At 45.9% G+C, this 11,272-nt stretch overlaps 1 protein-coding gene across 1 annotated transcript in view; it reads left to right on the forward strand.

Moving 5' to 3' along the window:
* Positions 1 to 11,272, forward strand: part of SH3BP5 (SH3 domain binding protein 5) — an 84,819-nt gene that overhangs the window by 63,288 nt on the left and 10,259 nt on the right. Inside the window, exon 4 of the mRNA XM_007936794.2 lies at positions 7,706 to 7,870. Coding sequence (XP_007934985.1) covers positions 7,706 to 7,870 — 165 coding nt within the window. The remainder of the gene's footprint in view (positions 1 to 7,705; positions 7,871 to 11,272) is intronic.

The raw sequence follows: 11,272 nt of genomic DNA on the forward strand, positions 1-11,272 counted from the left end.
TTAGCTTCGTGCTTTGTTTTCATGAGGTGCTTAATAAATGTTGAATGGATGATATTCTGCTGGGAGTAGGCTGGGAGGATAGACTGTCCCTTTCCTTGACTGTCCCTGCCTGGTCCTTCCTCATGTATGTAATCTAGGAAATGCCTTACAAAGAGCCCCTGAACGTTTGGATTCTTTAGGAAGCTCCAATGGTTTTTTGAGCAAGGGGTCAAGATACCATAGGCCAAGTACCTTGGAGTTTTAACTATCTGAGATATTCAGAGGTGAGCTGGCTCTGGCTGCAAACTGTCGGAGAGCAGACAGCTCAGGGGGGCCTGACCGGTGGGCAGTGGCCTGCTGTAGACTCTTCTCTCAGGTTTGTAGAGTAGCCCAGAGCTGTAGAGGGGAAGATATATTATCATTTATGTTTATATTTGTCTGAATTTAACAGAAAACACACAAATAACACTGGCTTAAATAATTCACTGCCGTCAAGTCAAACCTGACTCATAGCGACCTCCTTGGCTTTCCAAAGTGGTATCACTATGGAAGTAGATTGCCCAACCTTCCTCCTAAGGAGTGGCTGGTGGGTTTGAACTGCCAGCCTTCTGTTTAGCAGTCAAATGCCTTAGGCACTATGCTACCAGAGCTTCTACTGGCTTAAATAGGAGACTTTTATTTTTCTGTTATGTGAGGAGTTGGGGTAGGCAGTTCAGGGCAGGGACCACCCTCCTTAGAGGGTTGCCTCATGATCCAAAATAACTGCTGGAGTACTGGCCATTGTATCCATATTGCAGACAGCAGGAAGGAAGAAGGGTTGAAGGACAAAGGAGCCCTCCTGGGGTGATCTGGCTGCAACATCTGTCACTACATTGATCGCCAGGGTTGATTTGGTTGATCTGGCTGGCTAGCTGGGTGTCCCCTTCCTCTCTCACTGCTCCATGTGCATCCCTCCCAAAGCTGAGCACTCAGTTGAAGAGGACAGTATTACCCAGTAGAGGAGCACTGTCCTGTTAATGATGTATGAGTAGTTGCGCTTCCCTGCTAGAACCTCCAAACAAGCTCTCAAAGGAGCCCTCCTGAAAGTCTCACTCAATGTCAATTTACATGTCATTAGCTGGAACTCAAGCACAGGGATTATAGCTATAGTGAGGGCTGGCACCTTGCTTCACCCTGAAGCAGAAAGGCTCTCTTACCAAGAAAACAGACTGGACCCTGGGTGCAGAACAGATGCCCAATACTTACTTGAATGAGTAAGTGGCTAGATGGCTGAGGGAGAGGTACCGTCTGGTGTCTGTCAGTTAAGTATGAACTGAACCCTCCTATTAGTAGGATGTGTGGTCTGAAAAGGCCGGCCTACTGCTACAGCCACTGTTCAGGGGAAGTTCTGCCGGACCTTCAGAAACTCCCCAGGGATTTGACAGAGAACATGTTCTTCTGAAAGGCCACTTCAAATAGGCTTCATTTTTTCCTTCTTTTTGAGATCTCTGGTCCCTTATTTTGAACTCCTCAGATGCAGATTGGGGTAGGGGTGTAAAGAGGGTATATGGGAGCCATGTTCAAGTCTGCATGAGAGGATCTCTTTTATTGTTTGAAGAAATAAAAGGTTCTTGATTCAGGCAGAGTCTATCCTCAAATGTTGATGAATTTCAAACTAAAAATTTCTAACATAAGTAAATAAGCAGGTAAATAAGTAAATCACTCAGGCCTATCTTAGAAAATGTTGTGATCCTGTGGGATTAATGTAGTCTTCCGGAGTTGGCTTAGAACCTGTAGGTAATCTATGGGTTGTGATGGGGGCAGCTTTGAAGGTGACAGGTCCTGGTGCCTGCACCGTTTCCCTGCAGTTTGTCCCGATAGAGCTTGGCCCCCAGGAGGGTTGCCCTCACATGAGTGGGCTACCCATGGGCCTGAGGGCATACTGAGGTGAGGTTCAAGTTAGGATGCTAAGAGCACCTTGTACTCTAGTTTCTTCTCTGTGGGTGGTCCTTTTTATGGAGGGCAGGTGTCATTGTACCCATTGCACACTGCAGCACACCTTAGGTGAGGGGCTGTGTGAGTGACTGGTCCCAGCCACACAGTGAGCCCACAGCAGACAGGTCTCTGGGTCACTTAGGTTGAAGCTTTAACCTGGCATTCAAGGCCTCTACCTGTGATTTCTTTTACTGATTTGATCCAAGCCTTTGTCAAGCCTCCTAAAGTATTACATTTCACAATACTATCTTCATAGCCTCAAATGCTTCTTCCCACCCCTCCATCAGCTCCACATTTTCACATCACTCCCATCCTTCAGTTCTCAGTTCAGGATCCACCTCCTTTAACAAGCCTAGAAGCCTTCCTTGATGCCCTTTACTAGAAATGATTTCTCCTTCGAATTCCCTTACCATATTTTCTCCCTCCAGTGGTCCTTAGGAAGGAGTCCTGGTGGCGCTGTGGGTAAGTGCTGAGCTGCTAACCAAAAGGTCAGGAGTTTGAACCCACAAGCTGCTCTGAGGGATAAAGGTGAGGCAGTCTACTTCTGTAAAGATTAGTAGCCTTGGAAACATTATGGTCAGTTCTACTCTGTCCTGTAGTGTCACTATGAGTCAGAATCTGACAGTAGATTTTAGGACATTTAGGCATACAATTTGGCATTACAGATTTCTGAATGTGTACTGCCAGCCTCTACCACCTGTCTGTCAGTACAAACTGACAGACCCTTCCATTGTGGCTGGCATGTTGCTATGAGGCTGGAAGCTATGCCACCAGTGTCTCAGCAGCAGGGTCATATGTGGTGGACAAATTTCAGTAAAGACAGACTAGGGAAAAGTCCTGATGATATGCCTCTGAAAATTAGCCAATGAAGGTCTCATGGATAACCACTGACTATGGCCAAGAATTGAAGTTGGCAAGAGTTCATTCTTCTTGGAGCTTCATCTCCCTTGCCGGGTGGCCATTGCCTAAAGGTTGTTAGGGTTTAGGTCTGTTCTATAGCACACCTTTTTGAAAGACAGGGACTGGCAACCATATGATTAGAAGGCCATTCCTTGCCCTAAACCAAAAAACTAAACCTATTACCGATGAGTCGATTCCAACTTGCAGCAACCCCCATAGGGTTTCCAAGGCTGTAAATCTTTTACGGAAGTAAATAGCCTCATCTTCCTTCTGCAGAGCAGCTGGTGGGTTTGAACCGCCGACCTTCTGGTTAGCAGCCAGATGCCTTACCCACTACATCACCAGAGCTCTTTGCCTGAGGGCTGTTATTATTAGGTGCCCTTAGGTTCTGACTCACAGCCACCCTGTCTACAGCAGAATGAAACACTGAAGAACAGAATGAAACAATCATTGCTATGTTTGAGTATTGTTGCAGCCACTGTGCTGGTCCATCTCACTGAGGGCCTTCCCCCTTTTCTCTGACCCTCTGCTTTACCAACCATGATATCCTTCTCCAGGGAATGGTCTCTTTTGACAACATGACCAAAGTAAGTGAGACAAAGTCTGGCCATTCTTGCTTCTAAGGAGCATTCTAGCTGCACTTCTTCCAGGACAGATTTGTTCAGTTTTCTGGAAGTCCATGGTATTTTCAGTATTCTTTGCCAATACCGCAATTCAAAGCCATCATTTCTTCTTCGGTCTTCCATATTCATTGTCCAACTTTCACATACATATGAAACAATTGAAAATACTATGGTTTGGGTCAGGTGGACCTAGTCTTCAAAGTGACATCTTGCTTTTTTTTTTTCTTTAAACTTTAAAGAGATCTTTTGCAGCAGATTTGCCCAATGCAATATATTGTTTGATTTCTTGACTGCTCCTTCCATGGATGTTGGTTGTGGATCCAAGTAAAATGAAATTCTTGACAACCTCAGTCTTTTCTCCATTTATCATGATGTTGCTTATTGGTCCAGTTGTGATCACTTTATGTTGTTGTTATGTGCCACTGAGTCAGACCCAACTCATAACGACCCCTCCTTGGGTTTCTGAAACAGTATCACTATGGAAGTAGATTGCCCTATCTTCCTTCCGAGGAGTGGCTGGTGGGTTTGAACCGCCAGCCTTCTGGTCAGCAGTCAAGTGCCTTAGGCACTATGCTACCAGAGCTCCCACTTCATGTTGAGCTGCAATCAATACTAAAGGCTGTAGTCTTTGATCTTCATCAGTAAGTACTTCAAATCCTCTTTGCTTTCAGCAAGCAAAGTTGTATCATCTGCATATCGCAGGTTCTTAATGAGTCTTGCTCCAGTCTTGATGCTAGGTTCTTCATGCAGTCCGGCTTCTCACATTATTTGCTCAGCATACAGATTGTATAAATATGGTGAAAGGATGCAACCCTGATGCACACCTTTCTTGATTTTAAACCAAGCAGTATCCTCTTGTTCTATTCGAACAACTGCCTTTTGGTCTATGTACAGGTTCCACACAAGCACAATCAAGTGTTCTGGAATTCCCATTCTTTGCAGTGTTGTCCATAATTTGTTATGAGCCACACAGTCAAATGCCTTTGCATAGTCAATAAAGCACAGGTAAACATCTTTCTGTTATTCTCTGCTTTCAGCCAAGATCCATCTGCCATTAACAATAGTATTCCTTATTCCACTCCCTCTTCTGAATCCAGCTTGCATTTCTGGCAATTCCTGTTGATGTACTGCTGCAACTGTATTTGAATTATTTTCAGCAAAATTTTACTTGCATGGGATATTAATGATGTTGTTTGATAATTTCCTCATTCTGTTTGATCACCTTTCTTTGGAATGGGCACAAATATGGATCTCTTCCTATCAGTTGGCCAGGTAGCTGTCTTCCAGATTTCTTGACATAGACAAGTGTGTGCTACAAATCTCAGATTTTCCCCCTTGACCTCTTCTTGAAATATCCTTAGCCTGTGGTTTCTGAGGGCTTCCTCTAAGTCATGTGAGAGTTGCTCTGGCGATGGGTGTGGGTGCGTATTTTTCCTCCCCTTTGAGTCAGAGGGACTGCCTTATGGGTGATCCTCAGGGCTTATGTAACTGATTTATGGAACTAGTTAACCCTAGGGCTGTTGTGTTTGGACCCTGGCTGGGGCCAGCATTTGGAAATGGCTTGCTAATCCTCTGCTCAGAAATTCAAGGTGGTTCTGTCCTAAGACTGTGACAGTAATGTCTTGTTGCTAATTTCTGATGCAATCACATGACCAGCCTACTCTTGGGGGGTTGTGTCTACTGTCTAAAAGAAATATAGTGTGAATCACATTTGCAATTTTAAATTCTCTAGTAGCCACATTAAAAAAAAAAAAAACATAAAAAGGAAACAGGTGAAATTAATTTAAATAATATACTTCACTTAACCCAATATGAAGTCCCTGGGTGGTACAAATGGTTTAAGTCCTCTCAGAGGTGCCTTGAAAGAAAGGCTTGGCAATCTATTTCAGAACTATCAGCATTGAAAAACCTGATTAAAATAATCAGACTCAAAGAAATTGAAACATGAGCTTTATTCTGAGCAGTTATTCTATACGCAATTAGGGAGACCATTCTGATTCCAAAAAAGCAAATAACTTGAAGTAGGCTACTTCTTTTTGCCATTAGGTGCCGTCAAGTTGGTTCTGACTCACAGCGACTCTATGTACAACAGAGTGAAACACTGCCAAGTCCTGCACCATCCTCACAATCCTTGCTATACTTAAGCCCGTCGTTGCACCCTCTATGTCAGTTCATCTCGTTGAGGGCTTTCTCTTTTTTGCTGATTCTCCACTAAGCATGATATCCTTCTCCAGGGAATGGACCCTTCTGACAATATAACCAAAGTCATATTTCATATGAGACAAAATCTGGCCATTCTTGCTTCTAAGGAGCATTCTGGCTGCCTTCTTCCAGGACAGATTTGTTTATTCTTCTGGCATTCCATGGTATTTTCAGTATTTTTCACGAACACCACAGTTTAAAGGTATCACTTCTTCTTCGGTGTTCCTTATTCATTGTCCAGCCTTCACAGGCATGTGAGGCTATTGAAAATATCATGGCTTGGGTCAGGTGCACCTTAGTTTGAAAGTGACATCTTTGTTCTTTAACATTTTAAAAGAGGTCTTTTGCAGAAGATTTGCCCAGTGCAGTACATAGTCTGATTTCTTGATTGCTGCTTCCGTGGGCATTGATTATGGGTCCAAGTAATCTGGTTACAATGAGACTTGTACAGAGAAGAGGAGGAAGGAAAACAGAAGATCAACCATTGGCTAATTTTGACATGATTGAACCCTGGCCTCCCCCTTTTACTGAGACCAACTGCTATGGAGTTGGTCTCCAAATGCTGGGTGAGTCAATAGACCCCCTCTCACAAGCTGGGACCCAGTGGACTAGGTAAGCATGTCAGCCCTCAGTCAGGTGCACAGATGGCCACCTACCCTCATGAGACAGGTATACCAACGTGGCCTTTCAGAGACAGTTCTCACTCAATCATGATGGGCCCACTGCTGCCTAGCACTTTCCCTGCCCAGATCTGTAGGTCAGCTCCTGACATAGCAGAACCAGAAAGCCTCTGAAGATGACGGTCCAATGACTCCAATCAAACTGAGGCTCTGAGAAACCACAGGACTGACTCAAGATCACACAGCTGGTTCAAAGCAGAACTGACTCACCAACTTCTATGGAGGTGGTCTCTGGCCCTCCACCCACCTCCAACCCTTTTGTAACGTATATTAAGCAAGTCTGGCTTCCAACAGGAAAGAAAGATGAGCAATTTTGGGTGGCAAAAGCTGCTGGCAGGATTTACTTTTGTTTGGGTATTTTATGGTTAATATTTTATTTCATGGATAAAAAAGGCCTTACAATCAAAGTCAGATGCTTGTTAGTAGTTTTCCTCTTTGTCAGCTCTACGAATACAATCTACTCTGACACACATGAGGTCGCCATGAGTTGCCATCAACCAACAGTAACTACTAAACCCAATAAATCCAAAATGTTATCAGTTCATGGTGTAATCGATCTAGAAATTAGTAATGAGATATTTTGTCATCTTCTTTTGTACTTTAGTCTTTAAAATGTGGTGTGTTTTACACTTCAAGTACATTTCACTTTGGGTTAATCTTAGGTGCTCAGTAGCCACATGTATTAGTGCAGGTCTAGACATGTCAGCTGGGATTTCTGTTGATCTCTCCCTCTTGATGCTCCTAAAAGCAGCAGCTATGTTAGTTATAATTAATTCCTCTCTCTGTCTGCCTGCCAGCATGCTTGGTCCATTGCTGGTGTTGGCGAGCATGAGTAGAGTGGGACACATTAGGTTTGGGATTTGTAGGAACTGAAGTCTGGTCTCAGCTCTGCTTTGAACCAGCTGTGTGATCTTGAGTCAGTCCTGTGGTTTCTCAGAGCCTCAGTTTGATTGGGGTCATTGGACTGTCACCTTCAGAGGCTTTCTGGTTCTCCTATGTCAGGAGCTGACCTACAGATCTGGGCAGGGAAAGTGCTAGGCACCAATGAGCCCATCATGATTGAGTGAGAACTGTCTCTGAAAGGCCACGTTGGTATACCTGTCTCATGAGGGTAGGTGGCCATCTGTGTACCTGACTGATGGCTGGCATGCTTACCTAGTCCACTGGGTCCCAGCTTGTGAGAAGGGGTCTATTAACTCACCCAGCATTTGTAGGGCCCTATTGGTGTCAGGCCTGGGGTGGAAGAGTCATGTCTCAGGCATCGGGGAGCTCATCTTTTGGGGAGTGTGATGGCCATGGGAAGCCCCTGCCATTCCCTAAGGCCTCACAGATTTGTTTCTCACCCAGGCTCAGCTGGAAGCTCAGAAAGCCACACAGGACTTCCAGAGGGCCACTGAGGTGCTCCGTGCTGCCAAGGAGACCATCTCTCTGGCCGAGCAGCGGCTGCTGGAAGATGACAAGCGGCAGTTCGACTCAGCCTGGCAGGAGATGCTGAATCACGCCACTCAGAGGGTATGAGTCATGGCCGGGTGTGCTGGGGGCGTGTCTGTGCCTGTGTGCATGTGTCTGTGTATCTGTGCATCTGTGGGTGTCTGTGCACCTGTGGGTGGCTGCCCATGTGGGAATGCCCTGTACATTCCCCCTTGTCTGTCTGACCCAGTCTCCCTGTGAGCTCTGGTGAGCTCTATGGTTGGTGGTTTTGTCTAAGCACAGGTGACAGACTCACAAACACATTGCCTAAAAGCACGTTGAAAGTCACAGGTTGGTTGTGCCTGAACTGAGCCACACTCTTGAACAACAGCAGCCCAGTGACAGGCAGAGCTGCTCCTTCCCTATCTTGCCTTAGGTTTGCTGGTTCAGATAATCTGTGAAGGTGTTAACTTTGGTCTTGGCTTCCCAGAAGGACAGAGTGATTCTCTGGGGTCAGTCCCCACTGAGCCCCAAGGACTGGTTAAGTTTAGAATCCCAAAGGGAAGAGCTTGATGAATAGCCCAAACCACAGTGGGTCTGGCCTTGGGGCATGCATGCTGCCAGTGGGAAGGTGGGGGTGGGTAGATTAGACCAGACTGAGGTGGGCCCTCAGGCCTGGCCTTCTGAGGCTGGGCTGGGACTCAGGGAGACAGCACATGAATAGGAAGTAGATTATGTGTGGTCCTTACTCAGCACTTGACTTGCTGGGTTTTATGCCATTATTATTGGCTCTTTGCCAGCCCCCATGACCTTCTGTCTTGCCACATTGCTCAGAATCAGAAATGATAGGGACAGCTGCTTGGCTCAGCTGGGCTCGGTTACCTCTGCCTAACTCTACTGGGTTACTTAAGAGTCTCGTACATTACCTTTCTCTAGACTTCTTGCTGTGTTGTCACAGCCGAGGAGTCGTTTGCTTTTGACTCCTAGCAACCACATGTGGCAGAGTAGAATTGCCCACAAGGTTTTCTAGACTATCATCTTTGTGGAAGCAGATCACCATGTCTTTTCTCCTGTGGAGCCACTGGGTGGGTTTGAACTGCCAACATTTCAATTAGCAGCCAAGCACTTAACTCTGTACCACCAGGGTTCCTTCCTCTAGGCATGACTCCTGGGCTTCCCCTGGGACGCTCAGTTCTGTGTCTCCAGCATCCCCCAGTACCAGCCTGCTAGGTGCTTTGTGCCGACCATCCCCAATGCCTGTGGCTAGAAAACTAATAATGTAGGGCTGTTTGCTGCAAGGTGGGTAGGTGAGCTGACTCATGGCTTCAGTAGAGCCCCAACTAAGGCTCTGGACGGAGGGGATTGAGAGAGGGTGGGGGCTGCATTTCTGGTCTTGGTGAATCTTTGAGGCTGCCTATGGGGATAGAGTTAACATCAGGAGTTAATGTCAGCAGCCTCTCCCTTTTCAGTGTCACCTGCCACAGTGGTTCAGTCCCTGGGGATCTCAGTATTAAAGATGGCTATGTGCTTCTGTAAATAGAAAGCCTGACACACAAATAAATGACTTTGAGTCAAATCCGCATTGACTTTCTGCCACCGCTCTGAAGCCAGAGACCCCCTTGGTTGCCTGCACTGTGTGGCCTTGAGCCTCCTGCCCTCTCGTGGACATGAAGCTCATAGAGCTAAACCCAGGCTAGGAACAGATTTTCTGGGTGAGCTCATGAAGAACCAAAGGGGAGGGTGGAAAGCTTGGAAATTTACAAGCCATAGCCTGAAAGAAGTGAAAGGGATGACAAAAAAAAAAAAAAAATAATAATAATAAATAAATAATTCAGAAAAATTTTCCCCAAGATATTGGATAAAGGCCTGGTTTTCCTTTTTTGCCCTCTCTACTGAAGCAGTAGAGTGTAAAGATCCAAATCCACCTGCAAGAAATCACCTCAGAAATCACTTAATCTGTTATTTAAAAAATGAAAACATGTATCTGGCTTGGATGTATATATGTATTTAAGTCCTGGGGCTCCAGTGGATGGTGGGTGATCTCTGGGTGGGATCCTGGGTCTTATGAAGGGGGCTCCTGAGACAGCCACATTGTACAACACTAGGGGACAGCCTTCACACCATCTGTGGGTGCTTCTTGGAGTTGTGCAGTGCACTACCTGTAGTGCTGTACATGATGGCTTTAGGCCTCCTGAGATCACAAGGGGCCCTATAGAGGTCTGGGGGCGGACCATCTGATGTGTGCCCTCTCTGAGACCACCAAGGAGAGGGCCTACTCACTTGGTTTTCTTTTCTTTTTTTTTTTATTTATTGTGATTTAGGTGAAGATTTACAGAGCAAATTCACTTTCCATACAGCAGTTCACATAAACTTTGTCTCATGTCATTGACCACAGTTTACAATGCAACAGCTCCCCTCCCACTTCCTCCCCATAGGTACCTCTTCCCAGTGACCATCCCTCCATACTCTCCTGCTGTCTCCCTGTGCATAAGCAGCCCTTTCTTCTCCCATGATTGTTCTCTCCAGGGCGTGTGTCTGCTTGAGGTAAATGTTTAACTCACATGCCTGTACATTGTTTGGCTGGAAACCACAGGTGTGGGTTCAATTCCAGACCTGAAGGGCAGCTAGGGGCCATAGTCTCAGTGGTTCCACCAGGCTCTATAGGACCAGCAAACCTGGTCCTCATCACTTGGTTTTCTTGATCCTGGTGTAAAAGATTCAGATTACTCAGTATTCTGGGTGACAAGCCAGGAATTTTCTCTCTGGGGCTGCTGTTCACCTTCCCAGTTCTCTTCCCAGTGGCACAGGCCTGAAATACTTCTCTTTGAACTGAGGAGGGAGAATGAGAGTTTAAAACTGACATCGGTAAGAGACAAAGCCTGTGATAAAGCTTTCTGTGCCCTCAAGTCATTGAGAAACTCAGCCTATAGGAAGTACTTTCTCTGAATTTGATGCATCGTACAGAATGTAATTCTTCATGCAGCCGGGCACTCATATGTTCGGCTTTACAATAGTGTAGGTGCCTGTGAGTCTTCTGCTGGATTTAGTATTTCCCCAAATGGGGCTCATATTGCCCTTTCCCAAAGCCTCATGGGACTGGCATGCTTAACTTGCTGAATATTGGTTGATGAAGATGATGAAGGGTCTGAAAATATGTTCTGTGCCTTTGTCTGACTTCTGGATGCTCCAGGAAACCTATTTTCTTTAGCAAAAGAGAGCTTCATCTTACCTTCTTCCCAACAGAGTACCAGCATCTAGTGAAAGAGGATCCAGAGCTCAGAAAGGCTCAGGGCTGTCTGCCAGGGAGGCAGTGGTTTGGGATGCATGACCTCCCCCAGGGAGAGTGGGAGAAAATTGGGGTCCCTGTCCTAATCACCCAAGGCCGTCAGTGTGTCCCTCCCCCATCCCTCACAGGCTTCCTATGGTGGCACTGGGCAGCCACATTTAAAGCCATAGCTGAAGCCAACATACTGAAGAGTCTATATATATATATATATATATATA

This window comes from Orycteropus afer, unplaced genomic scaffold, assembly GCF_000298275.1.
Source record: "Orycteropus afer afer isolate SDZICR_OR568_19922 unplaced genomic scaffold, OryAfe1.0 scaffold00003, whole genome shotgun sequence".
NCBI classification, from domain to species: domain Eukaryota; kingdom Metazoa; phylum Chordata; class Mammalia; order Tubulidentata; family Orycteropodidae; genus Orycteropus; species Orycteropus afer.